This window comes from Vitis riparia, chromosome 3 (assembly GCF_004353265.1).
Source record: "Vitis riparia cultivar Riparia Gloire de Montpellier isolate 1030 chromosome 3, EGFV_Vit.rip_1.0, whole genome shotgun sequence".
Lineage (NCBI taxonomy): Eukaryota > Viridiplantae > Streptophyta > Magnoliopsida > Vitales > Vitaceae > Vitis > Vitis riparia.
In genome coordinates this window covers 2,565,366-2,590,202 of record NC_048433.1, presented here as the reverse complement: position 1 = coordinate 2,590,202, position 24,837 = coordinate 2,565,366, and the positions used below count along the sequence as shown (strand labels likewise).

At 36.8% G+C, this 24,837-nt stretch overlaps 5 protein-coding genes across 6 annotated transcripts in view; all 5 read left to right on the top strand.

Annotated features, from left to right (window-relative positions):
* The first annotated feature begins 627 nt into the window (after positions 1-627).
* LOC117911841 (auxin-responsive protein SAUR68-like) lies at positions 628-1,973 on the top strand. The gene has a single exon (XM_034826262.1). The coding sequence runs from the start codon at positions 788-790 to the stop codon at positions 1,232-1,234; it is 447 nt and encodes a 148-aa protein (XP_034682153.1). The 5' UTR covers positions 628-787; the 3' UTR covers positions 1,235-1,973.
* Positions 1,974-2,737: 764 nt separating this feature from the next.
* Positions 2,738-3,157, top strand: LOC117911598 (auxin-responsive protein SAUR64-like). The gene has a single exon (XM_034826002.1). The coding sequence runs from the start codon at positions 2,738-2,740 to the stop codon at positions 3,155-3,157; it is 420 nt and encodes a 139-aa protein (XP_034681893.1).
* A 7,662-nt stretch (positions 3,158-10,819) lies between these two features.
* LOC117911342 (probable galacturonosyltransferase 3) lies at positions 10,820-16,646 on the top strand. Its single transcript, XM_034825677.1, has 9 exons — positions 10,820-11,129; positions 11,532-11,584; positions 11,712-11,772; positions 12,683-12,742; positions 12,811-12,948; positions 13,202-13,339; positions 13,425-13,759; positions 13,852-14,797; positions 16,259-16,646. Exons 1-9 carry the CDS (start codon positions 11,082-11,084, stop codon positions 16,532-16,534), a joined length of 2,055 nt encoding a protein of 684 aa, XP_034681568.1. The 5' UTR covers positions 10,820-11,081; the 3' UTR covers positions 16,535-16,646.
* An 80-nt stretch (positions 16,647-16,726) lies between these two features.
* On the top strand, positions 16,727-19,400 carry LOC117911341 (pentatricopeptide repeat-containing protein At2g17210). 2 transcript variants are annotated; one of them, XM_034825676.1, is made up of 2 exons: positions 16,727-17,883; positions 18,079-19,400. In XM_034825676.1, exons 1-2 carry the CDS (start codon positions 16,800-16,802, stop codon positions 19,026-19,028), a joined length of 2,034 nt encoding a protein of 677 aa, XP_034681567.1. In that variant the 5' UTR covers positions 16,727-16,799; the 3' UTR covers positions 19,029-19,400. The 2 variants fall into 2 exon arrangements, with proteins under 2 accessions (XP_034681567.1, XP_034681566.1); XM_034825675.1 differs by having other exon boundaries at positions 16,727-19,400.
* Positions 19,401-20,558: 1,158 nt separating this feature from the next.
* Positions 20,559-24,837, top strand: part of LOC117911068 (NPC intracellular cholesterol transporter 1) — a 38,842-nt gene continuing 34,563 nt past the window's right edge. The window contains exons 1-6 of the mRNA XM_034825236.1: positions 20,559-20,804; positions 21,527-21,603; positions 21,840-21,939; positions 22,099-22,206; positions 23,293-23,409; positions 24,459-24,609. Coding sequence (XP_034681127.1) covers positions 20,739-20,804; positions 21,527-21,603; positions 21,840-21,939; positions 22,099-22,206; positions 23,293-23,409; positions 24,459-24,609 — 619 coding nt within the window. The 5' untranslated portion in view covers positions 20,559-20,738. The remainder of the gene's footprint in view (positions 20,805-21,526; positions 21,604-21,839; positions 21,940-22,098; positions 22,207-23,292; positions 23,410-24,458; positions 24,610-24,837) is intronic.

The following is a 24,837-nucleotide window of genomic DNA, read 5'->3' as shown; positions in this document are numbered from 1 at the left end:
TCAGCCTTCGCCACAAAGTTCAATGGAACCATGTTAAGCCTCATAACCCCTATATAGCTTGGAAAACCCTGCTTTTCTTTTCAATGCTATTGTGATTAGATTTGCTCCAGGGTTGAATTATAGCAGTATTCACCTACTTTCACTGACCTCCAGAAATGTTATTGCAATTATAAAAATCCGTTTGATGTAGAAGGTGAGAGAAATGGCTTCTAATGGCAAGCAGACTGTGGTCCCCAATCAGCTTGGAAGGACAACTTTTAAATGAATACCACTCATTTTGTCATAAATGTTTGAGGGTTTCGTCTTACCTTTCCCAAATAATATGATTGTTAGATTGGTCTGTGCTAGTTTTCTTGAGCCTTTGCCAATACATGGACTTCTGTGGTTAGAATGAGCAGACACCTAAACTCAATGGTGCCACTGTGTCTGCAGATCACTTAGCAAAATGTAAAGATATGTATCTTCTGCTATGTCTGCAGATAACTTGGCAAAATGAAAGGAGATGTATCTGCTGCCATGAACTTCTGAATTCATTGATCACAGAATACAACCAAACTTGCCTACCTCTTAATGGCCTTGTGGTCCAACCAGCACATGGCTTTGCATTCATTGGATCCCCACAAAATGAAAAATACAACTATCTACTGTCTGAGTCCTCATTACTATATAACTAACCTTCTTCCATTCTGCATCCCAAACAACACAGCAATACCATTCGAGATTCCAAAGATTGAAGTCTCCTTTCTTCACTTGTTCAAAGTTTTCTCTTATTACTCAGTGAATAACCATGATCAATCCCAAGAAACTCATCAAGATGGCAAGGAAGTGGCAGAAGATAGCTGCCATGAAGAGGAAGAGAATTTCTCTACCAAGAACAGATATGGTTTTGGATGCTGACTGTTGTAGTACATCATCAGTGGCAGATAAGGGCCATTTTGTTGTTTACAGTGCTGATAGGAGACGCTTTGTGATTCCTTTGGTGTATCTCAACAATGAAATCTTCAGACAGCTTTTGCAAATGTCTGAGGAGGAGTTTGGGGTACAAAGTGAAGGCCCCATCATATTGCCATGTGATTCAGTCTTTATGGACTATGCAATCTCATTCATCCAACGTGGTGTAGCAAAAGATTTGGAGAGAGCTTTGATCATGTCTATAGGTTCAAGTAACTGCTCATCCTCTGCATACTTCCATCAAGGACAGAGCAATGAGCAATTACTACTATGTGCCTTCTAAAGAAATCATCCTTCTTTTTTGTTTGTTTGTAAATGATCCACACAAGTCTTGTTTGACAATATTTATAAAATGAGAATTTCTAAGCTATCTTCTTCATGTTTTTTTGTCTTCCCTCGAGAGTATAATGCTCATTGCCTCCAAGAGAGTGGTGGACAAAATCTGTTAAACATTAAAAAGCAGCTCAGTGTGAATGAGCTATCAAAGAAGGCCTTATTGAGGCCAAATCGCCAAACCTCATTTGCTTCTTGTTCTAAAATCTGATTTTACAATTACTCAAATTCTAGGCAGAAGAGAGTTTGTTTTATGAGTGTATGCTATCCAAATGAGGCACAAATTCATATAGAGTACTACAGGCCATGTACTACTTTCCCCTGTTTTCCCAGAAGCCAAACACAGTGATGAATAAAAGAAACAGAAATATGAAAACAGACTAACTTCTTTGTAAGTTGGGTTTTCAAGGTAAGCAATAGTGCTATAGCTTCCTATATCACTTCTTCGTTTTAGGGTCTCCATGGATTTGTCTCATAAGAAACCAATTTGTGAACAATTAACAACAGGAGCCATAGCTCTTGGCTTGACTCACAAACCCCACTTACAAACAGGTGACTTTCTTTTCATTTTTATTTATTTTTTTGTTTCGTTTCTTTTACTCTTATAGTTGTGTTTGGCTGCTGAGAAAACAGGGGGAAAAGTAATATTTGTGGTATAATGTATGATTTAAATTAGTGGTCTATGAACAGTAAGAAAACATGCCCAGCTCTCAAAAGCTTCCATGCTTTGTGAATCCCGCTTGGTTCCTTCCCACCATATGCCAGCTATGTTCCTTGTTTGGATCTACGTCTTTCTCTACCTTGAAGAATAGATTGTAAATTTTTGGAACTTCCTTTTTTACTTTCAGTTAGGTTTAATCTCCATATCATATGCAGACCAACACAGGGGAAACTTCAGACAATGTGTGTAGGCACCGAATGGCTTGTGCATTATGTGGCTTTTCAGGTTCTAAAACCCTGACCCTCTTAAATTCCATATGTACCCAATTGATATAAGAAAGGAAAGGATCCGTTAACATATTGTTCCCTCCATGATTTGTTTATTTTTGTCTTTGTTCAGACTATCTGTTGTCGGTTTCCAGCTAAACAGATTGGATCTATTGTCGCTAAACCACCTGGCAGATAGGACCAGATATGCTGTGTGGCTTTGCTCAATGCTCCACCTTGACTCTTCATGTAGCACCTTATCAGCCACTTCTTGAAGGCCCCTCCTTGTCCATGCAGCACATGGCTTTGCACCCAACCAAGCCTAACATCAGTTTATTGCTTCAAGGACTGAGTTGGGGCTCGGTAATGTATAATAGCCTACTTGCATTGCCTTCCAATCAGTACAACACCACCTTTCTAGAGTTCTAGCTGCAAATCTCCCTTCTTTCTGAAAATTCTTGCTTGAACTATTCGTCCTCCAACTTGAGACTAGGACAGCATGATCAGTCCAAAGAAACTCATCAGAATGGCAAGGAAGTGGCAGAAGGTAGCAGCCCTTGGAAGGAAGAGAATTTCATTACAGAGAATCAACAGGGGTGTGGATGCAGACAGCTGCAGCCCATCAACAGTGGCTGATAAGGGTCATTTTGTTGTTTACAGCTCTGACAGAAGACGCTTTGAGATTCCCTTGGCTTATCTTAATAGTGAAATCTTCAGAGAGCTTTTTCAAATGTCTGAGGAGGAGTTTGGGATACAAAGTGCAGGCCCCATCATATTGCCATGTGATTCAGTCTTTATGGATTATGTGATCTCATTCATCCAACGAGGAGTTGCAAAAGATTTGGAGAGAGCTTTGATCATGTCTATAGCTCCCAGTAGCTGCTCATCTTCTTCATACTTCCACCAAGAACAGAACAATGAATCATTACTATTATGTGCCTTCTGAAGAGATCTACTTAAATTTTGTAAATGGTCCACATAATTCAGTTTGATAATATATATATAGAATATAGTGAGAATCCTCAAAGCATTTTCTACATGTGTTTTTTGTCTCCCTCTTCAATTTTTTTTTTCTCCTTTTTCTCAAAGCCATCTGTCCATAATATAGAGAGTAAGACACCATGTAAGTGCTAAGAAGCTCTACCATGAAAGGGGAGAGAATTTCTCTACCAAGAACAGATCTGGTTTTGGATGCTGACTGTTGTAGTACATCAGCTGTGGCAGACAAGGGCCATTTTGTTGTGTACAACACTGATAGGAGATGCTTTGTGATTCATTTGGTGTATCTCAGTAATGACATCTTCAGAGAGCTTTCGCAAATGTCCGAGGAGGAGTTTGGGGTAGAAAGTGAAGGCCCCATCATATTGCCATTTCAATCTTCATGGACTATGCAATCTCAATCATCCAATGCGGTGTAGCAAAAGATTTGGAGAGAGCTCTGATCATGTCTCTAACTTCATGTAACTGCTCATCCTTGGCATACTTCCATCAAGGAGAGAGCAATGAGCAGTTACTACTATGTGCCTTCTAAAGAAATCAAAGTCTCTTTTTTTTGTTTGTAAAAATGATCCACACAAGTTTAGTTTGATAATACATATACAATGAGAATTTAGAAGGTGTTTTCTCCATGTTTTCTTGTCTTCCCTTGAGAATATATTGCTTATTACCTCCAAATGAGTTGTGGATAAAATCAGTTCAACATAAAAAAGCAGCTCACCATGAATAAGCTTTCAAAGAAGGCCTTATTGAGGCCAAATCAGCAAACCCCATTCACTTTTCATTCCTTCAAATTCTAGGCAGAAGAGGGTTTGCTTTTATGAGTTATGTATACATCCCAAAGCGGCACAGATTCATATATGGTACTTCAAGCCATGTACTACTTTCCCCTGTTTTCACAGCGGCCAAACACAGTGATGAATAAAAGAAACACAGATTGGAAAACAGGCCAACTTCTACTTAAGTTGGGTTTCAAGCCAAGCCATAGTGCTATAGCTTCCTCTCTCTCTCTTCTTGGTATTGGGGTCTCAATGGATTTGTTTCATAAGAAACCAATTTCTGAACAATTAACAACAGGAGCTATAGCTTTTGGATCGGCTCACAAACCCCACTTACAAACAGGTGACTTCCTTCTCATTTTTTTGTTTCCTTGACTCTTATAGTTGTGTTTGGCTGCTGAAAAAACGGAAGGAAAATTAATAATTGTGGTATAATGTATGAATTAATAGTGGTCTACGAACAGAAAGCAAACGTGCCCAGCTCTCAAAATCTTCAATGCTTTTCAATCCAACTTGGTTCCTTCCCACTGTATGGGAGCCATGCTCCTTGTTTGGATCCACATCTTTGTCTACCTTGAAAAATTGATTGTAAGTTTTAGAACTTACTTTTTTCTTTCAGTTAGGTTTAATCTCCATATGATATGCAGCCCAACATAGGGGAAGCTTCAATTGTTGTGTGTAGGCATTGAATGGCTTGTGAATTGTGTGGCTTTTCAGGTTCTAAAACCCTGACTCTCTTGAATTCCCATATGTACCCAATTGGATCGGTTAACATATTGTTCCCTTCATGTTTTGTTTATTTTTGTCTTTGTTCAGACTATCTGTTGTCAGTTTCCAGCTAATGGGATTGGATCTATTGTCACTAAACCACTTTGCAGAGGGGACCAGATATACTATGTGGCTATGCTCATTGCTCCACCTTGACTCTTCATGCAGCACCTTCTCAGCCACTTCTTGAAGGCCCGTCCTTGTCCATGCAGCACATGGCTTTGCACCCAACCAAGCCTAACATCAGTTTACAGTTTCAAGGACTGAGTTGGGGCTCGGTAATATATAATAGCCTACTTACATTGCCTTCCAATCAGCACTACACCTTTCTAGTGTTCTAACTGCAAATCTCCTTTCTTTCTCAAAATTCTTGCTTGAATTAGTCTCCGCCCAACTCAATACTAGGGCAGTGTTAGACACTCGACACAGACCATGAGACACAAAGGGCTCATGGGTGACTTTGTGCCCAGAAGGGAAGCCCCTAGAGAAGGAACAAGATAACAAAGGGGTTGTGGCATTAGATTGAAGGGTTGCTTGGGTAAGTGCATGGAGCCGCACACACAAGCCACAAGCACGGAAAGTGCACAGGACACACATAAGCTTTGCTCACGCGAAGTGGACGAGTCGAGCACATGAGACGACTTAATAGGTGGTCCCAAAAGGAGAGCTTGGATGACACAATCTATATATATGCATGGACTGCAGCATGAGGAGAAAGACTCTTGATACATGAGACTCCTAGTCAAAGTAGGAGATTGAGTCCTAATGCCCGAAGGAAGACACTCCTAATGCACGAGAATGAGTAGGAGTCCTTATTTCCCTTGTGATTATAATTGTAGTCTAAGAAGGACTCAGAGTCCTAGTGGGAATGGTCGGTGCCATGGGCTATGAGGAATAGTCCTAGTTGAACTAGTATGCGCAGTTCTAGTCAAACAAAGTGTGGGTGGTAGCCACTCTATAAAAGGGAAATGGGAGAACCTCCTTGAGTACTTATACATTCACACAATCATACAAAGGGATCTAGAGAGAGATCTTGAGAGAACATGAACTCGAAGCTATTGTGGGAGCTTTGCCAATCTGTGTCTTGTATTCTTATTTGGGATAGTAATAAAATACAAGTTGGGGGATGGTGCCCTATAAACTTGTGTGTGCTTATGTGGGCTCTTTGATTTAATCTCGTGCAGGTTGTTGGAAGGCTAGCTTAGAGGGGTGGCTAAGCGCCACACATACGCAAAAATTTGGTGCTAGATTTTGTGTGTGACAAACAGCATGATCAGCCCAAAGAAACTCACCAGAATGGTAAATGACAGGAGGTAGCGGCCCTTGGAAGGAAGAGGATTTCGTCACAAAGAATCAACAAGGGTGCGGATGCAAACAGCTGCAGCACATCAACAGTGGCTGAAAAGGGCCATTTTAATTTCTTGTTCTTCCTCGGCCATTCTACCTAAGAAAAGCAATCGTGGTTCTCCTTGGAAAAATGTAAAACAAACCAAAAAGTACAAGTAAATATAAAAATAACCATGCACTGCTCCCATAATTTTTCCAAGATATCTATTCAGACTATATGTTTTCCTAATTAAAATTCAAGAAACTTAACTATTTTAGGCCCCGTTTGGCAATGTTTTTTAAAACTTGTTTTAAAATAGAGAACAAAAAACAGTTTTTTAGAATTTTTTAAAAACAAGAGTGTTTGGCTAGATGTTTTAAAAAATAGTTTTTAAAAACAAAAAACTCGTTTGGATGAAAGAATTTGTTTTGTTTTTAAAAACAATGTTTTATTTTTATTTTATTAAAATTTTATAAATTTAACTTATATTGATATAAAACCAAATTTTTTAACTTATCAAAAAAAAAAAAGAAAGAAAGAAAAAACAATTTAATCAATCTGAAAAGGCAAACAACTGAAATGATTAATGATTATCAGTTCCAATTTTTTAAAGGGACTTGAAAGAAAATTTTGTTAAGTTATTGTATTCGTATCTACAGGTCAAAGGATTTATATCATTGAATATGTATGAGGAGCTAAGTCAATGAATAAAGAGTTAAAAATGGAATCAAAATACAAATAATAGGATCCAAAAATATATACATCATACTATTAATCGATACTGTCTTTTCAATAGATTCGAAAAAAAAAAAAGTAGACGTGCTCAAACTAGACCCAAACAATTAATCCTCTTTTATTGTTGACAAGTTGCTGCATCAGTTGTTGGTCCATGAATAGGGGGTAGGCAGTTATGTCACCATTATCCTGTGATTGAGAATGGCTGTCTTCACTGTGACCAGCCACATAGGTGCTTGATGAATCTATAGCTGGCACAAATAGAATATAGCAAGACACTCACTTGCCATATGTGAAGGACACCTAGCACCTGCTTATTCTGCTATGCTTTACTACCATTTTGTGGTTAGAAATTTTCCATATGTCCTTATTGTAAACCAGCATACATAGGAGTGTACAGGTATATAGCCGGATGAATAACTAAAGAGGGACTCTTAGGGCTACATATGGAAGAACCTGGCAGCTATTTAGGGCAAATTACAAATTGTTATGTATAATAATACTACCTTAAGCTAGTTTATAAAAGATAGGGATTAATCCTCAGTATGGAGGACTGTTCTCCTCCTTATGGACTTGTAGACTGTTGCATAATTTTTACATATGGTGATTGATGTAAAGAGGGTTTCCCCACTGTAAAATAATCCTATAGGTTCATCTCTATTGGATATCTTACACATTGAAATCATAGGATGTTCCCCCACTGTAAAATAATTACATTGTTGAATCTTTTGGGTTATGGATATGGATGGGGGCTTTTGAGTGATGATGGGCTAAAACATATGAGAAATGGTTATAGAAAGGCCTCAATGGGGACCCTCTATATTGGCCTAAACCGTGAAAAGAGCCACCCACTACTGCACAGAGCAGCAGGTTTACCATGCCTTAACAATTAACAATTACAGACTAGAGAGCCTGATGGACAAGATGTTGTAATTTTTTACCAGAAACTAAGGCAATTGAACCAACTTTTATCTATGAGGGTATGAAGTATTGGGCAGATATAAGATTGGTTTGTTCAGCTAATTTTGAACAAGAACTGGAATACCTGCAGGATTGGTCGCAGACAATTGACATGGGTTTCAATAGAAATCGACATTCTAAGACAGACCCAACATTTTTAGGTATATCTATGTTGCTAACTTACTGGAGCAGTTGATCCTAAGACCTGCATACCTAACTGGGACTCATTAAATTGAAAGAACACAACCAGTTTACTAGACCTTGGTTCATGTTGGGACTTGATTCCAGCAACAACTGGAAATGGAGGTAGTTGATCTTTAGCTAATGGTCCATCTAAACTCTGGGTTCAACTGAAACTAAGAAATGGGGATGAATAACTTCCATATATGTCCGCAGTGTTGCACCACCCAGTAAAATCTTCAAAAGCATTCTCTGATTTTCATGGCAGAGGAATTGGATTCCGTTCGACTGTGCTGGAATTTTCACCCAGCCCACAATGCAAGTAGCCATTATTTAGTTTATCTTGAAGGCCGTATCTTCCTCCGTTAAACTGAAATTCGATTGTGGTTTCCAGGCAGTTTTGTTGAAAAGTTGGGGTTGACAAAGAACAAATTGAATGTAGACTCAAGCAGTCTTACATTAAAAGTTCATCAATCAGTCATTCTAGACTTTCAGTAATCTGCAAAAAGTTACCAAGTCTAGCCAACAGAGAGATCGTAATAACAATAACAATAAAAAGATATACACAAGACACAAGACACCAAGACAATGGGTGAACAATTCAGCTGATAAGCGTGCAGTTCACACAATAATGCATCTGAAACAACAATTTACAAATTTGATTCACTGATCAAGCCCAGAGTCTACCAAAAAAGAAAATCCCCCAAATCAAATAGGTTCGGAAATTAACCCAGGTGCTGAAAATCAAGCATTTTAACCAAATAAAATAACACAATACTTCCAATCAAACCAAGACATGCAATCTATTTCACAAAAGTAGCATCCCAAGAACCAAAAACCCATCTCACATCTTACCTAAAAATCAAAGGAACTTTCCTTCAAAGTCTCAAAAATCAGATTCCTCTAACATTGCAAACAAAAATACACAAAAAACACAAATCAAATGCAAAAACAGAAGAAGAAAAACCTAGAAAATCAAAAAAGAGAAAAACCTCAAAGCGAGACGACATCTTCACGTAGAAGCCGAAAAAATGGGACAGAAATAATTAAAGAGAAGAAAAACATGATGAAAATCCCTAACCTAGAGACGGGTCTCTTCGTTATCACGTCTCTACGTTCCGAACACTATGAACCATCTCTACCGTCGACCGTTTTTTTTTCACGTTTTGTAATTTCTTTGTTTTTAAAAACAATACGGAGCAGGTGAACGTTGTTCTCCAAATGTTGATTTTTTTTATCTTGTTTTTAAAAACGATAACTTAAAAACAATTACAGAAAAAAGTTTTAAAAACTATTTTCTATTTATTGAAATTTGTTTTTAATTTCTCATATTCTTATTCTCAATCTTTTGGACAACATGAATTCTATCTTTATCAAGATACAATTTGGTCTGGCTAACCCCATCCACATTTAAATGGATGTGGACAATCATTTTTAATACTCAAGTTAGACTTGCATTAGGTTTTCTTCGATCCCAACTTGATTTGGGTTGGTTTCATGCTAAGGTTTAGACAATTCGAGTATAATCCGAATTCAATTTAATGTTTTTATAATTGGTTCATATAGTTTATAGTAAAAAATAATATTTGGTGGTCAAAGGTAGTACATGTAGTACTAAAAAAATGATATCTATTTGATTAAGTAAAATCCTAACAATTTTTAGATAAATGTATTACATTTGAGTTTTCTAAACTTTAATTCTTATTTGATGATTATTTTAAATGATATCTATTTGATTAAGTAAAATCCTAACAATTTTTAGATAAATGTATTACATTTGAGTTTTCTAAACTTTAATTCTTATTTGATGATTATTTTAATATGAAATAAGTAATCAAGGAAACATATAAGATAATGGAATTTTGGTCATACGATAAAGAGATAGAACTAGGTCATTCAACGAGGACATTACATGAAATTGAAGTTAGAACTAAAAATGAGGTAAATTTTTTTAAAAAATGCTTTTAAAATTTTGAAAAATTACTTATAGTATTTTGTAGAGAAACACTTAGAGTGCGATTAATAGTGATTTTAAAAAGTATTTTTAGTCTTTCTTATACTTGAAAAAAAAAATTCGAAATATTAGAAAGGTCAAAAAAACACTTTTAGAATCAATACCAAACACACTCTTGATAAATGATATTTCCGAAAAATGCTTTCAAATAAAATGCTTCCACTAAAAACACTTTGAAAAAAAAACACTTGTAATGCATATGTTGTATATAAATGCCTTCCGATTTATTTTTTTCTTTTTAATATAGAAGCGTAGTATAAATATAGAACCACAACCATGATTGCATTTATGATAATTCATTATTAAGGTTATGTTGTTTAGTTATACTATGCCATAAGAGAAGAAATAATGTATTTTATCCCATGTTTAGTTAGTAATAAAATATGATAAATTAATTTATAATTTATCATATTCTATATTCAACCAAATAAAATATAAGATAAGTTAACTCAAATTTGTTAAAAAATAATGCATTATCCATCATTACAATTTTTTGATAAAAATATAAAAGAAATTATATTTTACTAATTCAAAATTAGGTAAAACCAATTCCTAATTAAAATAATACTTTATCAATAATTAACCAATCCACTATTTCTCCGTGATTATCATGTTTGACTTGGGGATCATACTTGGACGACTTTTTACTCACAATATCTTTTACCCAACAAAATCAAGTGACTGAAGCCAAAAAATATCCCAAAGAAATAATAAAATATAATTGTTTAATATTTTATAAAATAAAAAAAATCATCTGAAGATTAAATAAATAATCCTCCGTATTAATAAATTAATAATTAATTATATACTACAAATCAATTTTAATCATAAGGTCGGTCCGTTTAATTTCCTCCGCGAAGTCTACGACAGCTGAATCCATTTTCCCGATGCGTTTCCTTCGGGGAATGCATTCCCGGGAAACGTTGCTTCACCGGATTCGACTATCCTGCGCTCCACGGCGCGCTTTAGCGGAGGCACACGGTTGAACCGTTGAAGAAGATGAGACCAAGCCACGCCTATATAAACCCCTCCCACGCCTACATAAACCCCTCCCTTTGATTTCCCGCCCAACATAACAGCAGTCAAGATTCAATTCTCTCTGCCATCCGCCATGGAATCTCCTTCTAGAAGATTTGCGAGCTTCGTCTGCATCGTCGTGGTAACGATTCGATCTTTCTTTCTTCTTCTGAATCTTTCTGGTTTCTTTTGATTCTTGATTTTCTCTTTATTGGAAAAACGAACTCCTTGCTGTTTGATCTTCTACTTTGACTTTAATTACTGTTCAGAATGCCTCGGTTTCCTGTTCTTGTTTGTAAATCACTTCTTTGATTAATTCGTTGTGATATGGACTGAATTGCACTGTCACTGCGATTTCGAGAACTTGATATGGTTCCTTGATCTTTTCGTGGCGTCTAGGGTTTTGTCGCTTGTAATCTTTTAGATTTAGATTGCTTGATAATGCTAATATATGTAAATGTTAATTGCATAACCATCGGGCTTTCCTCTGTATTGGATTTTTCGCGCCTGAGCGTTGTGTTGTATTTACTTTTTTGGTGTGCAGGTCATTTTCCATATTGTTCTTGTTAGAGCTAATGTATTGGGCGATTCAACAACGTAAGATCACTTGTGAACATATCTATTTTGGAAGATGGATCCGAATGTGACATCATTTTTTTTTAATTGACTGTGTTCTTTAGTTTAAACATTGTTTTGTTGTGTCTTTCTATTCAATTGTTTTCAGTTCAAGGGAAGTCATACGAAACTGGCTCCAGAGTGATTGTGCAAAGAATAGAGTCAGAAAGGTTTTAAATCTCATCTTTCTTTCTATCATTTTCTAAATGCAATGTTATTAACTTGAAACCTGTGTAGATTGATATATTCATAGTGTTTGACATGTGAATCTTATCATATTATGTGCATTTACAGTACTTACATTTCAATTTATGCAAGCTGTAGCTGGCATGATTATTTAGACGGTTTCTTGTTTCTTTGCCTTCCATGGTATTACTTTTGCTGTTTTCCCTGGGAAAAAATATATATGTTGGGCTTTCTGTAGTGTTTAATCAGGCACTGGTTTGGGGCTATGCTTTTTAGTCATTTGATGGGTCCGATGGTCTGTCCCTAACATAGATGTTGTGTTTGTAAATGTTTGAGGACTTACAAAAGCAATAAGGTGGAGCATAACTGTGCATAATTGTTTGGATGGGAAATTGTTTGTGAAAATATGAACTATGTGGGGAAAAAAGATTCCCATTTATTTGAGTTAAGATGTGATTTTTTTTTTCAAATATATATTGCTAGCGTAGAATTATATAACATCTAAGATGTTGATTGATATTTAATAAACGAATATTTTAATCATCCAGATGAAAAAAAGTGAATAATATCCCACACCATTGAAGGGAAATGCTAAAAGTGTGAGATTGGATGCAGGGGGGAATGATTTACTGATGTATACTTTTTGTGGTCCTACATAGAATTGCAAGAGGAAAATATGCTTTATGTAGCTTGTGCACCCAGTTGCTGGGATTGAGTTGAGTTGCGCTGGTAAAATGGCAGTGGTTTTTCCGATCTTACATGCTCACAACACCTGAAGCCACTCACCAACCCTGAAAATGACTCCCTTCTCTTGAGTGTCCAACCATTAATCATGTATATAATTTGTTGTATTGTATAATTATTTACCACATGGATCAAATGTTGGCTGACCAGGACCAAGATGACAAAATATACACTTCTGCTGCTGGTGTTGGTAATCATCAAGATGAAAAGGTAATCAGTAGAAACTTCTATTTTTCTAGCAAAGAATGGGAAAGCTCACAACCCTTCTCCTCATACAGGACATTGACATAGTTGCAACATACACTGACACTTCTGGTGTTGTCCGACTTGGTACTGTGAAAAGTAAGGACTTATCTGCTTCCTGGTACTGGGAAGATCCCATTAACGAAAGACAGGACCAGCTGAAAAGTTCCCAGGTAAGACCATCCATTTCCAGATTGTGTTGCAGACAGAAACATTTAGTATGAAAGGCAGAAAATTTAATCCTGTCATGCCCAAATGCTTGCTTAAATGATTAGAACAACACATGTTAAAATACTTTATAAATTAATTCCAGTCTTCAACTTTGCTTTCTATTTGTTTTTGGTTCAAATTTCTGAAACCAAAATTTTAGTTATTGGTTTCTAGTTATAGACATTGAGTGCAGTTTTATCAATTGATTAATTTCAGAGGCTGGAAGATTCATCTCAAAGTAGAGTGAGACTTGGAGAGTTTGATAAGAGTTCTTTGGTTGAGCTTCGATCTAGAGATAGTGTAACGCAGAATCCTCAAATGTCTCCGTTGAACCCAGTGAAGCTTCAGCGCCGGGTGAACTGTTTAATGCTTCTTCTTATATTCACTTTATATGTTTGCCTCATTTAATTTGGATTTCTAACAGTTTGTAACCACTCAGGCATCACGACAAGAAAGGAAGGATCTCCGAACTGCGGAGTTACTCCGAGAAGATAAAGAAAATGATAGCCAAGTGCAAGCAGCAGCAATTGAACGCTCTAAAGAGCTTGACACCACTGCCAAGGGAAGGTACAGCATATGGAGGAGAGAACATGAAAACCCTAACTCCGATGATACCTTGAAACTTATGCGAGATCAGATAATAATGGCCAAAGCATATGCTAGCATCGCCAGGGCTAAGAACGAAACTTATCTTTATAAATCTCTCATAAATCATTTCAGAGAAAATCGACGTGCAATTGGAGAAGCAAACACTGATTCTGAGCTTCACTCGAGGTAATGATACTAGGTTTCTAACTTGTTCAGCTCACCAAGTATACATGGTGGCTCTTGGTTCTTATTTGGAGTTTCTCTCTTCCCTTATTCAGTGCACTTGCTCGAGCAAAAGCAATGGGTAATATCCTATCTAAAGCAAAGGACAAATTATATGACAGCATTAACGTAGCAAGGAAGTTAAGAGCCATGGTTCAGTCAACTGAAAATACTGTAGATGCACTGAAGAAACAGAGTGCATTCTTGATTCAGCTAGCCGCAAAAACTGTCCCTAAACCATTGAATTGCCTCCCTCTTGTGCTCACAACTGACTATTTTCTGCAAGGTCGTCAAAAGAGAGTGGTTCTTAACAAAAAATTGCTTGAAGATCCTTCTCTCTACCATTATGCTATCTTTTCTGATAATGTGCTTGCAACATCTGTAGTCATCAATTCTACAATGCTACATGCAAGTGAACCTGAGAAGCATGTTTTCCATATAGTCACTGATAAACTGAGTTTTGCAGCAATGAAAATGTGGTTTCTTGTCAACAGTCCTGCAAAAGTGACAATTCAAGTTGAGAACATTGATAATTTTAAGTGGCTCAATTCTTCTTACTGTTCTGTTCTACGCCAACTTGAGTCTGCTCGGATGAAAGAATATTATTTCAAAGCATCTCATCCATCTACTCTTTCTGATGGATTTGAGAATCTCAAATACAGGAATCCAAAATATCTGTCCATGCTGAATCATCTCAGGTTCTACCTTCCTGAAGTTTACCCGAAGCTGGAGAAGATCCTATTTTTGGACGATGATATTGTAGTGCAGAAAGATTTGACACCTCTTTGGTCCCTTGATATGCAAGGGATGGTGAATGCTGCAGTTGAGACCTGTAAAGAGAGCTTCCATAGGTTTGATAAGTATCTGAACTTCTCTCACCCAAAGATCTCTGAGAATTTTGATCCAAATGCTTGTGGTTGGGCATTTGGCATGAATATGTTTGACTTGAAGGAGTGGAGGAGGCGAAACATGACTGGAATATATCATTATTGGCAAGACATGGTAAGGAAGCATTTCTTCTCCTCTCTCTTCCTCCCCGCTCTCTTTTATCTCTATTCCTCAATATGCACACATAAAAAATAAATTTTTATGTCTATCACTTGTACACATACACAAAATAAATTTGTAGTCTTTTAGTCTGTAAAGAGAGAGAAGCTATGGAATCTAAGTTAAAGGATGTAGTAAAGGTCTTTGAGAAAAAGTGGAGACGATAGAGATGTTGTGGGATCTACTTCACTTCTATTCTTCCTTGTGGGCATCTTGTATTGTTGCCTTTAGAGGTGTTCCCCTCAATGTTATTCAAGTCTTTTGATTTGTTAATCAAATGGGGTGGATAACATGAGAGGAGCTGAGTCTAGTTTTGAGGAGATGTTACCTTTGTTTACCTTAAGTGACCTTTAGGTGTATGGTTCTCTTTATATAGTGGAGGTGTTTAGTCACTTTGATGAGCCTTTGTATTTTGTGGAGAGGACCTCTTATCCTTCTCTCATACCTTTTACATAATTAATATATCTTTTGTTTCTAGTAAAAAAAAAAGAGGATGTAGTAAGGGTCATATAGAATAATCCGGGTCATGAAATAGGTTATCTTGAGTGGGAAATGGAGGATCCTGCAGATTTCTGTATAAGGATGCTTTTGAGGAAAATTGGATTCACATTTTTACCATGTCTTAACCCTTTAATTTCCATAATGATTAGGAAAAATTAAGATCTTAGATTCTCAAATCTTCCAAAATTTGAGAGAAAGAAAATAGAAGAAAAGAAAAAGCGAAGGAAAGAAGAATAAATTCAAAATTGATAAATTATTTATTCATGCTTCTTTAAATGGATTTCAGTTTTTTTCTTCTTCTATATAAATAAAGATTATAAATAACTTAAAAATATGCAAGCTTCTAACTAAATTTAACTATATATGATTTTTTTTCAAATTTTACATTGTAATAGTGTGTGTGATAGTGATTTTAGAAACATTCAAATCACTGCCACAATTTAATTTTCAAGTATCAGAAATGGTAGAAATACTTTCTAAAATCACTGTCACACACATTGTATATCAACATGGGAAAATTATTTTTCTTTATATTTTTTTTTCTTTTTTAGTGTTTTTCAGGAACTAAAATATAGTCATAGATTCTCCATACCGAGTGGAGGGGGATTGTTCATTCATCTAAAGATTCCTGCAGTCCTATCACTCCTCTTCCCCTTAAGTAGAATAGTTTCTTGTGTACTGCGGTTCTAGTACCATGTTATGTAGACTTGATAATGTATTTTTAAGATGTGATGCATGCATACTGATACACCTCTTTGCTCAAGTTTGTTTGTTGAAGGTTTTAATCTTTTTATTACTGATTCTGGGCAGTCTAAGATGATTTTTCCAGTCACCCAAAGAAAATGCCTTCTATTCCAACACATCTAAAATTTTTCTTCATCATCATTCACAACTCATGTAAATCCTGTTTTGCAGAACGAAGATAGAACTCTCTGGAAACTTGGATCGTTGCCACCAGGACTGATCACTTTCTACAACCTGACATATCCATTGGATCGTAGCTGGCATGTGTTAGGACTTGGCTATGACCCGCAACTTAACCAGACAGAGATAGACAATGCAGCCGTTGTCCATTACAATGGAAATTACAAACCATGGTTGGAGCTTGCAATCGCCAAGTACAAGTCGTATTGGTCAAGATACGTAATGCCCGATAATCCCTATCTTCAACTTTGCCATATCAGCCAATAGAGATTTCATTTCTCTCCATGTGTAATTTTTTGTTTTCTTTTCGTTGATACGTAGAACAAGAAGATTGTACTATTCTTTCCATTTTAAATAAATGGTGGTTCATGCTGGCTCATATTCCTCTCTCTCTCTCACTCACTCGTATGAATCTGTTTCTCTCCTTTTTTGGGGGGTTTTAAATGCCGTCTCGACCTCATGGAAGTTGTTTCATTCTTTCATGTGAAATAATAGAGAACGTGCTCATGTTACTTGTGTTTGATCCTCTGCAATGCGTTTCCCAACCACGCCTTTAGCTCCAAAACTCCCAAACTGGAACTTGGGAATCAAAGATTCAACTAATCGCAAATGGTGGGACTCGTGGGAAGCCTGTTCTCGCTACCACCAAATGAAGAAAGCTGGAGCTCAGCTTACAGACCCTACATTGGTCCACTCCATCCTCAAGGCCTGTTCAAGCCTCCCCGTTCGGCACGGAAAATCCATCCATGCCTCTTTGCTCAAGCAGGGATTTGATTCCCTCACCTCCACTGGAAACTCCATCATGGACTTTTACATGAAAACCGGTGCCTTGGATTCTGCATTGTTTGTTTTTGATTCCATGAGGAGCCGTGATTCAGTTTCTTGGAATATAATGATCCATGGACATCTCAGTCGGGGTGCTTCTCATAAAGGCCTGTGGTGGTTTAGGCAAGCAAGAGTTATTGCATTTGAACCCAATGTTTCCACCTTGGTGCTTGCGATTCATGCTTGTCGCAGTCTTGGAGCCATGGAGGAAGGACTTAAAATGCATGGCTACATAATTCGAAGCGGGTTTTTGGATATTCCTTCTGTGCAGAACTCTCTGTTGAGCATGTATGCAGACACTGACATGGAGCGTGCTGAGGAATTGTTTGATGAAATGTGTGAGAGGGATGTTATCTCTTGGAGTGTGATGATTGGGGGTTATGTGCAGACTGGGGAAGCTCAAATGGCTTTGCAGTTGTTCCTGGAGATGGCATCTAATGCCAGCATTGAACTGGATGGAATAACAATGGTGAGTGTCCTAAAAGCCTGCGCCAACACTGGTGACATTAGCATGGGAAGGTCGGTCCATGGGGTTGTCATCTGTAGAGGTTTGGATTATGATTTGTTTGTTGGGAATTCCATAATTGATATGTACTCCAAGTGTGATGACCATGAATCAGCCTTTAAAGCTTTCAATGAGATGCCCTGCAGGAACACTGTTTCATGGAATTCGATCATATCTGGACTGGTTCGTACTGAGAAGCATTCAGAAGCTCTGTCACTGTTTTATTCAATGGGGAAGGCAGGGTTCAGGGCAGATGAGGTGACTCTTGTGAATCTTCTTCAATCCTGTAAGTACTTTGTAGATCCATTTCAGTGCAAATTCATCCATTCTATAGTAATCCGGTGGGGCTATGAATTAAACGAGTTGGTGATAAATTCGTTGATTGATGCTTATTCGAAGTGTGATCTCATTGAGCTTGCATGGAAACTGTTTGATCGGTTGAAGACAAAGGACACGGTCTCATGGAGCACGATGATAGCAGGGTTTAACCACTGTGGCAAGCCTGATGAAGCAATAGCTCTCTTCCAAGAGATGAACCAGGGACAAGAGAAGCCTAATGGGGTTACCATTTTAAGTCTTCTTGAGGCTTTCTCAGTTTCAGCTGATCTAAAAAGGTCAAAATGGGCACATGGGATAGCGATTAGAAGAGGCTTGGCAGCAGAAGTAGCAGTTGGAACTGCAATCCTGGATATGTATGCAAAGTGTGGGGAAATAGGATTGTCAAGGAAGGCATTTGATCAAATACCCGAAAAGAATATTGTGTCATGGGGAGCCATGATAGCAGCCTGTGGCATGAATGGCCTAGCGTGTGATGCCCTAGCTCTGCTGACTGAAATGAAGCTGCATGGTTTGAAGCCCAATGCAGTGACGACCCTGTCAGTGTTATCTGCATGTAGCCATGGAGGACTGGTTGAAGAGGGGCTCTCCTTTTTCGAAAACATGGTTCAAGACCATGGAGTTGAGCCTGGACTTGAACACTACTCATGCATGGTTGACATGTTGGGCCGTGCAGGAAAGCTCAACTCTGCAATGAATTTGATCGAGAAGATGCCTGAAAGGATGAGAGATGGTGCAGGCCTTTGGGGGGCACTATTGAGCGCTTGCAGAAGTAGTGGAAACAGCAGGCTTGGAGCAGGAGCTGCTTCTCGTGTGCTCGAGCTCGAGCCTCAGAGCTCAGCAGGCTATTTTCTGGCATCAAGCATGTATGCTGCAAGCGGCTTATGGGCAGATGCAGCAAGGATGAGATGGTTGGTGAAGGTGAGAGGGGTCAGGGTTGTGGCTGGTTACAGCTTGGTACATGTTGAAGATAAGGCATGGAGATTTGTTGCTGGAGATGAGTCCCACCCAAGGGCTGGCGAGATATGGGGTGTTGTTGAGCAGTTGCATGACTGCATGAAGATTGCTGAGAGGAATGAGAGTGACTGCAGTTGAATAATGAAGCATTGACCATCATCAGCCTTTGCTCAAGTGCATGGTATCCGTTTTCAGCTATTTGAGGGCAGAAAGATTGACATGAAGGTAAGCAAAGACAAAGGGAGAAGCCACCATGGCAGCCCAAGTGCATGGGAGGGCTGCAACTTGGGTGGGTCTGGCCCCCTCAACCTAAGCCCTGCCCAACTTGAGGCTCGAGTTTGCATGGATTCAACGCACCGGTAACACACAAATACTCAAACTTATATTATTATTATTTTTAAATTATAATAATTCTAATAATCCCTCCAAAAACACAATCCAATCCAATCTAACAATAGCATCTTCACTGTCATTTCTTCCTTTTCCATTTCTAAAGGAATGTTAATTATATTGCATCGATTCGTTTTAGCATTATTTTTATTAATTATTAGAGTATCTTTCAATCTCGAGACTTGAGTTTCAAGGTTGTTATTCATATCAAATGCATAACTAATAATATATTTTATGATTTTGAATTATGTCATTGTATGATTTATATTTTATAACTTTAAAATAATTATTTTATTTGTTAAAAAAACTCAATTCTAGGTTTTTTCTTACTTGACAATTCATGAAAACCTAACTTGCTTGTGGGTTTGATGCGTGTGAATGCATGGTATCCATTTTCCTTTGTTGGTAGTCAAAAAAATTGACTAATGAAGGCCAAGACAAACAAAAAGGGGAAATCCACCATTGTCATGGTGCTCATTGCTTAGAGACCATGTGATGGGGGCCACTATATGCCAATGTAGGTTGCATCAAGGAAAGTACATGGAGAGAAGGAAAAAGTTAAAATATTCTAATGTTTTTGTTTTGTTTGATTCAACGGAAAAGTATCAAAAAAGATTAAATAGAATGAGTATGATTTTAAAAAATCGATATATCTTATTCTATATTGGTTTGTAATCATTCCTTAATGTCAAAAGTCTTATCTTTTAAGTAGGTTTCATTTTTGAGCGTTCGTATTGCTTTAAAAAGAAGTTTTATATGAATGAATTATAAAGAATTTATTTTAAAACTACGACAATTATTGGAGTGAAGTTGGATGGTATATTCATTCGTTCCATTTTTTTTGTCCTTATTATTACTTTTATCTATATTAGTCACATCAAGTATATTCGGGTTCGATCACTTAGATATAGTATTGTTTCTTAAAGAAGTTTTGAATAAATAAAGTACAAAAAAATTAATAATATAAATAATATATACGTAACATATTTTGAGTTGAAATTTGTGAGGTACCAATTTAAATTATTATATGTTTTTGTTATTGACGATGTAAATTAATTTAAATTTCAAAATGAAAGTAAGAATTTAAATAATACAAATAATTTTTTATTATTGTATAAAATAAAAATTGTTTGGCATTTATATGATACATAAATTTTTTATATTTATTATAAACTCCATCTGTGGGACAAAACTATAATTTTTATAAAATTAAGGGGTCATACTTCTATTAAGAAAAGTAAGGTGGCTATAATAGGAAAGTAAACTATCATCTACCTCCTGTGTACATTTCTCACTGTACGAACAGGAGGTTCTGGCTTCAATGGCGAACTGCACGTAATCTAAACCCTGGTTTCGTTTTTGACTCGTTCACTCTGCAACTCAACTCAGCTCAATTACTCGCAAACCCTTCATCACATCATTTTCTCGCGTTTCTCCGAGAAAATACTGAAGAAGACGATGATTTTCTCGGCGAGAAACATGGTGTTCTCGTTTCGTCTTCTCGCCGCCCTTTCGCTGTTACAGGCAAGAACTCGTTTCTGTTTCTCGCAATTTTGTTTTCCGGTAAATTGTTTTCCTGGAAAACGATAAAAGGGCTGCACGATTGGGAGTGATTATTTTATTTTACGTTGTTTTCATGAATTGGGTTTAGACCGTTTTGACTGACTTGTTTGAAGCTTAACTTGATGATTTAGGGATAGTTGGACGTGTGATTATCTGTGGAATTGAATTCGTTTGATGAACAACTAGTTTGTTTTATTTTTATTTTCTTCAATCCTGTTTGGTTATTGGGAAAGTGCGACGGAAAAGAAAAGAAATAGCACAAAAAAAAAAAAAAAAAAATTCAAGGAGAGAGCCAACGGGGGCCTTAAAATTGATTTTATTCTAGCGTAGGTGGAGTTGAATTTTGAATTTACAATTTTGGAGACCTTTGAAAACATTTGTTTAGTCGAAGTATGCACTTTCCCCCCACAAAATTAGTGTTATTAACTCTGGATGGTCTCCTTGGAGTGCATTTCGGACAGACAAAGTGGAGAAATTCCCTTGGTATTGCATAAACTTACATGTCAGGCCTCTGAGTGAGCCGGAGGAGCACATTAGAGAATCTGTTTTGACACAAACCACCACTTTGCTTCCCTCAATGTGATGCTTATATGATGTGACGCTCGTAGGATCAAATTTAAATTCAATTGGTTGATCTAACAATCTAATTTCAGTCTTGTTATCATAATTATTATCTTTTCCAGGTATTAATTTTTGCATCTTTACTCGGAGCAGAGAAGACTGATTCACAGTTCCTTTTGTTTCCCAATGCCACGTCTGGGTATGGCCACAGCCTTTACTTTTGTAATTTATCGAGTAAACTGGTGCTATTACTAATAAGTGATGCTATCTATCTGTTTTGATTTTCATTCTTGATTGTCCTTAATGTTTGTCGATTACAGTAGTTGGGTTGAGGATTTTTTTTCTCCCATGAAACTTCTGAATTTTCCTAAATAATTTAAGCCATCCTCCGTTATTTATATTTTAGGATTCACCCACCTCTAATTTTCTGGTCAGGGAAAGGCATTCCCCAGAATACTGTGCAATGTACGACATCTGTGGGGAGCGCAGTGATGGTAAAGTTTTGAATTGTCCATATGGGACCCCTGCTGTGAAGGTAAATATGACTTCTGCTTGTTCAAATGATGTTTGCATCTACAGTTCCACCTTTTTTTCTTTTTTTTTGTCCTTCTTACCTTTTCCATCCAAATTAATTTCTAAGACCTAATGCGCATTGACGGTGTTGGTAATATACAAATAACATACTTGCTTGCAGCCTGATGAGTTTCTTTCTGCAAAAATCCAAAGCTTATGTCCCATGATAAGTGGAAATGTTTGCTGTACGGAGGCTCAGTTTGATACTCTGCGGGCACAAGTTCAACAAGTAAGATGCTTTTCTTTCTCTTTTTCGTTCTTTCTTTTGCATTTTTGTTTTTTGTTTGTTTGTTTTGGGTATTCAAGTCAATTATGGACATTTATTGTCTATGGTTTATATTTACAATTCATTTAGAAAAAATTGATTTAAAGAGAGTTAATTCTGGCTTGGATTATAGTATATGCACATGTTTGAGATTTAAAGGAGAGTTTTATTCCTAAATGTTCTTTTGAAGTTTACATCAGTTTCAATTTTTACTTATTGACAGAAAAACCTATTTGTCCAGCCATTTTAGACACTAAGATAGTCTAATTGGGTTATGGCTAATAAAGACTTTACAACAAGTTGAAATCTTTGCCAAGATCAAATCTCCAAAAACGTATTTTTCTTTCGTTTAGGATAAATGAAATGGAAATCTTTCAAAAAGAGAAACTTCAAATGAAGGAATTCCTAATCCAGTCAAATAAAATGAACAACTTGCCAGTAAATTAGGTGATTTGGGGCTGCTGAGAATGAGTGTCCATGTACTCTGGATTGCTCCCTGAGCTTCTTCTTTTGGATTTTTATGACCTCTATTCACATCAGGACTGTAATTGCAATCTATTCATGGTAGTTCTGTAAGTCAATGCAGTTTGCTTTTGTGCAATATGGTTGAATCATAACAAAATATATCATGATGTCATCTACTGTCTTTGCTTTAAGGTTGTTGCCCGTCTGTGATGGTTTTGATAGACTTTCTCTTGCTGTTCAATTTCAGATGTTGTTTTCTTTGATAGGCAAATAAAACATATTGTACTAAAAAAGTGTCTAAAAGAAAGTGGGGGCGCAGTCCATGCGCACTTGGTGTATACAAGCAAGTCACAGAAAACAGACAATTTAATCTGTTAATGTTATTGATGAAATATAGTTGAATGTGGGATCATTTTCATTTTCTTGTTGTGTACTTCTTATTTGCTGTGCCAAACAGGCACCATTAGGACTTTTTCTAAGCTCTGTCAGATTAGAACATAGTCTGTATATGTTTTTATTTACCTCAGTAATATCTAAGCTCACTCATTATTTGTGTATCCCTTTACCCTACCCAATCTATTGCAGGCAATCCCTTTTCTTGTGGGCTGCCCAGCATGCTTGAGGAACTTCTTAAATCTTTTCTGTGAGCTTTCTTGCTCCCCGAATCAAAGTCTGTTCATCAATGTGACTTCCATCGCCAAGGTCAGGCATACTGAGTAACATAATATTGAGTTTGTTTTTTGGTGAAATAGTGTGGTGGGTCAGTTTTGTAATTTGCTGTGGAGATTTACTATCTTATATTGTTATATGAATCTCTTAAGTAGCTTTCAACTGAGCTTTATTGAGTACTCTATTTAGCCTTATATGTCTCGTGTTGTGCAATTGGTTCATTTGCGTATGTTTCTTACTTTTATTTTTTATTTTCTAAAGGAAACAATTACCAAAACTGACAAAAAAGACGAGGAAACATCTGTGAGGAACTTAGTGAAGCTTATAGATAAGAGTGCATTTGTATTCTCCACGCATCTGAGAGGTGGTCTTATTTAGATCCCTTTTGGGAGTGAATATGGTTGACGCGCTTTTATCTGAAGCACTTTTGTTAGTAGCGGTTTCATTTGAAATACCTTTAAAGAGAATCTCTTAGTGTTTGGATATAAACTAAAAAGAAGTTCTTTCGTAATATTTTAGGTAAGGTATTATACAACAAAAAAAGTGATTTTTAGAAGCATCACATGCTAAGTGATTGTTTAGGAATCACTTTAGGTGATTTTCCAATTTTTTAAAGATGATTTTCCAAATTTTTAAAAATGATTTTCAAAAATTTTCCAAACACTAAATTTTTGTGAGGAAGTGCTTCCAAGTATTAGGAAGCGCTTTTATCCATTTTCAAAATCACTCCCAAATGGGATCCTGTTTAGTTTAACATCAATTTGATTTGAAAGTCACATTTCTTCATCATACCATGTAGCTTGGCCATGATTTTTTAAATAAGTGTTGTGCTTATTATGGTGGCCTCATTAAGTAATGGGCTATGGATGGTATAACATTAACAACTTGTACATAAAGTTGACATAACCATGAAGCCATGCCCATGGTTTGTTTTGTGAATGTGCTTGATTTTCTAAAAGAGAACTTAATGACAGTTAGTTTCTCGTTTTTTTAACTTTTTTGCCACTTAGATTTATCTTCTTTAGTTGTAACTATACCTATCAAAACATATTCTCAGCTGTAATCAACACCATATGTGTCAGGGAAATTGCAGTTCGACTGTGGATGGCATTGATTTTTATGTAAGTGATGCTTTTGGGGAAGGGCTATATAACTCCTGCAAGGATGTAAAGTTTGGGACTATGAATACACGGGCAATACAATTTATTGGTGCAGGTGCTCGAAATTTTAAAGGTGAGTTATACTTCTACATTTGCAGTGTGATCTCTCTCTCTCTCTCTCTCTTTCTCTCTCTCTCTCACTGTCACACACACGCACACACACACACACACACACACACTCTGTTTGTTATATACATGTGTGTGTGTGTGTGTCAAGCTAAGTGTAAAACCTTTTTTACACCCCTCAGGAACTTTGGGGGGTCCATGTTTCTTATAGCTAACAGTTGGGTCAGATATCTCC

What these genes read in the sequence shown, in the direction of transcription:
- LOC117911841 (XM_034826262.1), top strand. Translation starts at nt 788, where the DNA reads ATGATCAATCCCAAGAAACTCATCAAGATGGCAAGGAAGTGGCAGAAG.
- LOC117911598 (XM_034826002.1), top strand. Translation starts at nt 2,738, where the DNA reads ATGGCAAGGAAGTGGCAGAAGGTAGCAGCCCTTGGAAGGAAGAGAATT.
- LOC117911342 (XM_034825677.1), top strand. Translation starts at nt 11,082, where the DNA reads ATGGAATCTCCTTCTAGAAGATTTGCGAGCTTCGTCTGCATCGTCGTG. An exon ending in ACCAGCTGAAAAGTTCCCAG is followed by an intron (nt 12,949 to 13,201) that starts GTAAGACCATCC and finishes GATTAATTTCAG; the next exon opens with AGGCTGGAAGATTCATCTCA. An exon ending in ATCATTATTGGCAAGACATG is followed by an intron (nt 14,798 to 16,258) that starts GTAAGGAAGCAT and finishes CCTGTTTTGCAG; the next exon opens with AACGAAGATAGAACTCTCTG.
- LOC117911341 (XM_034825675.1), top strand. Translation starts at nt 16,800, where the DNA reads ATGCGTTTCCCAACCACGCCTTTAGCTCCAAAACTCCCAAACTGGAAC.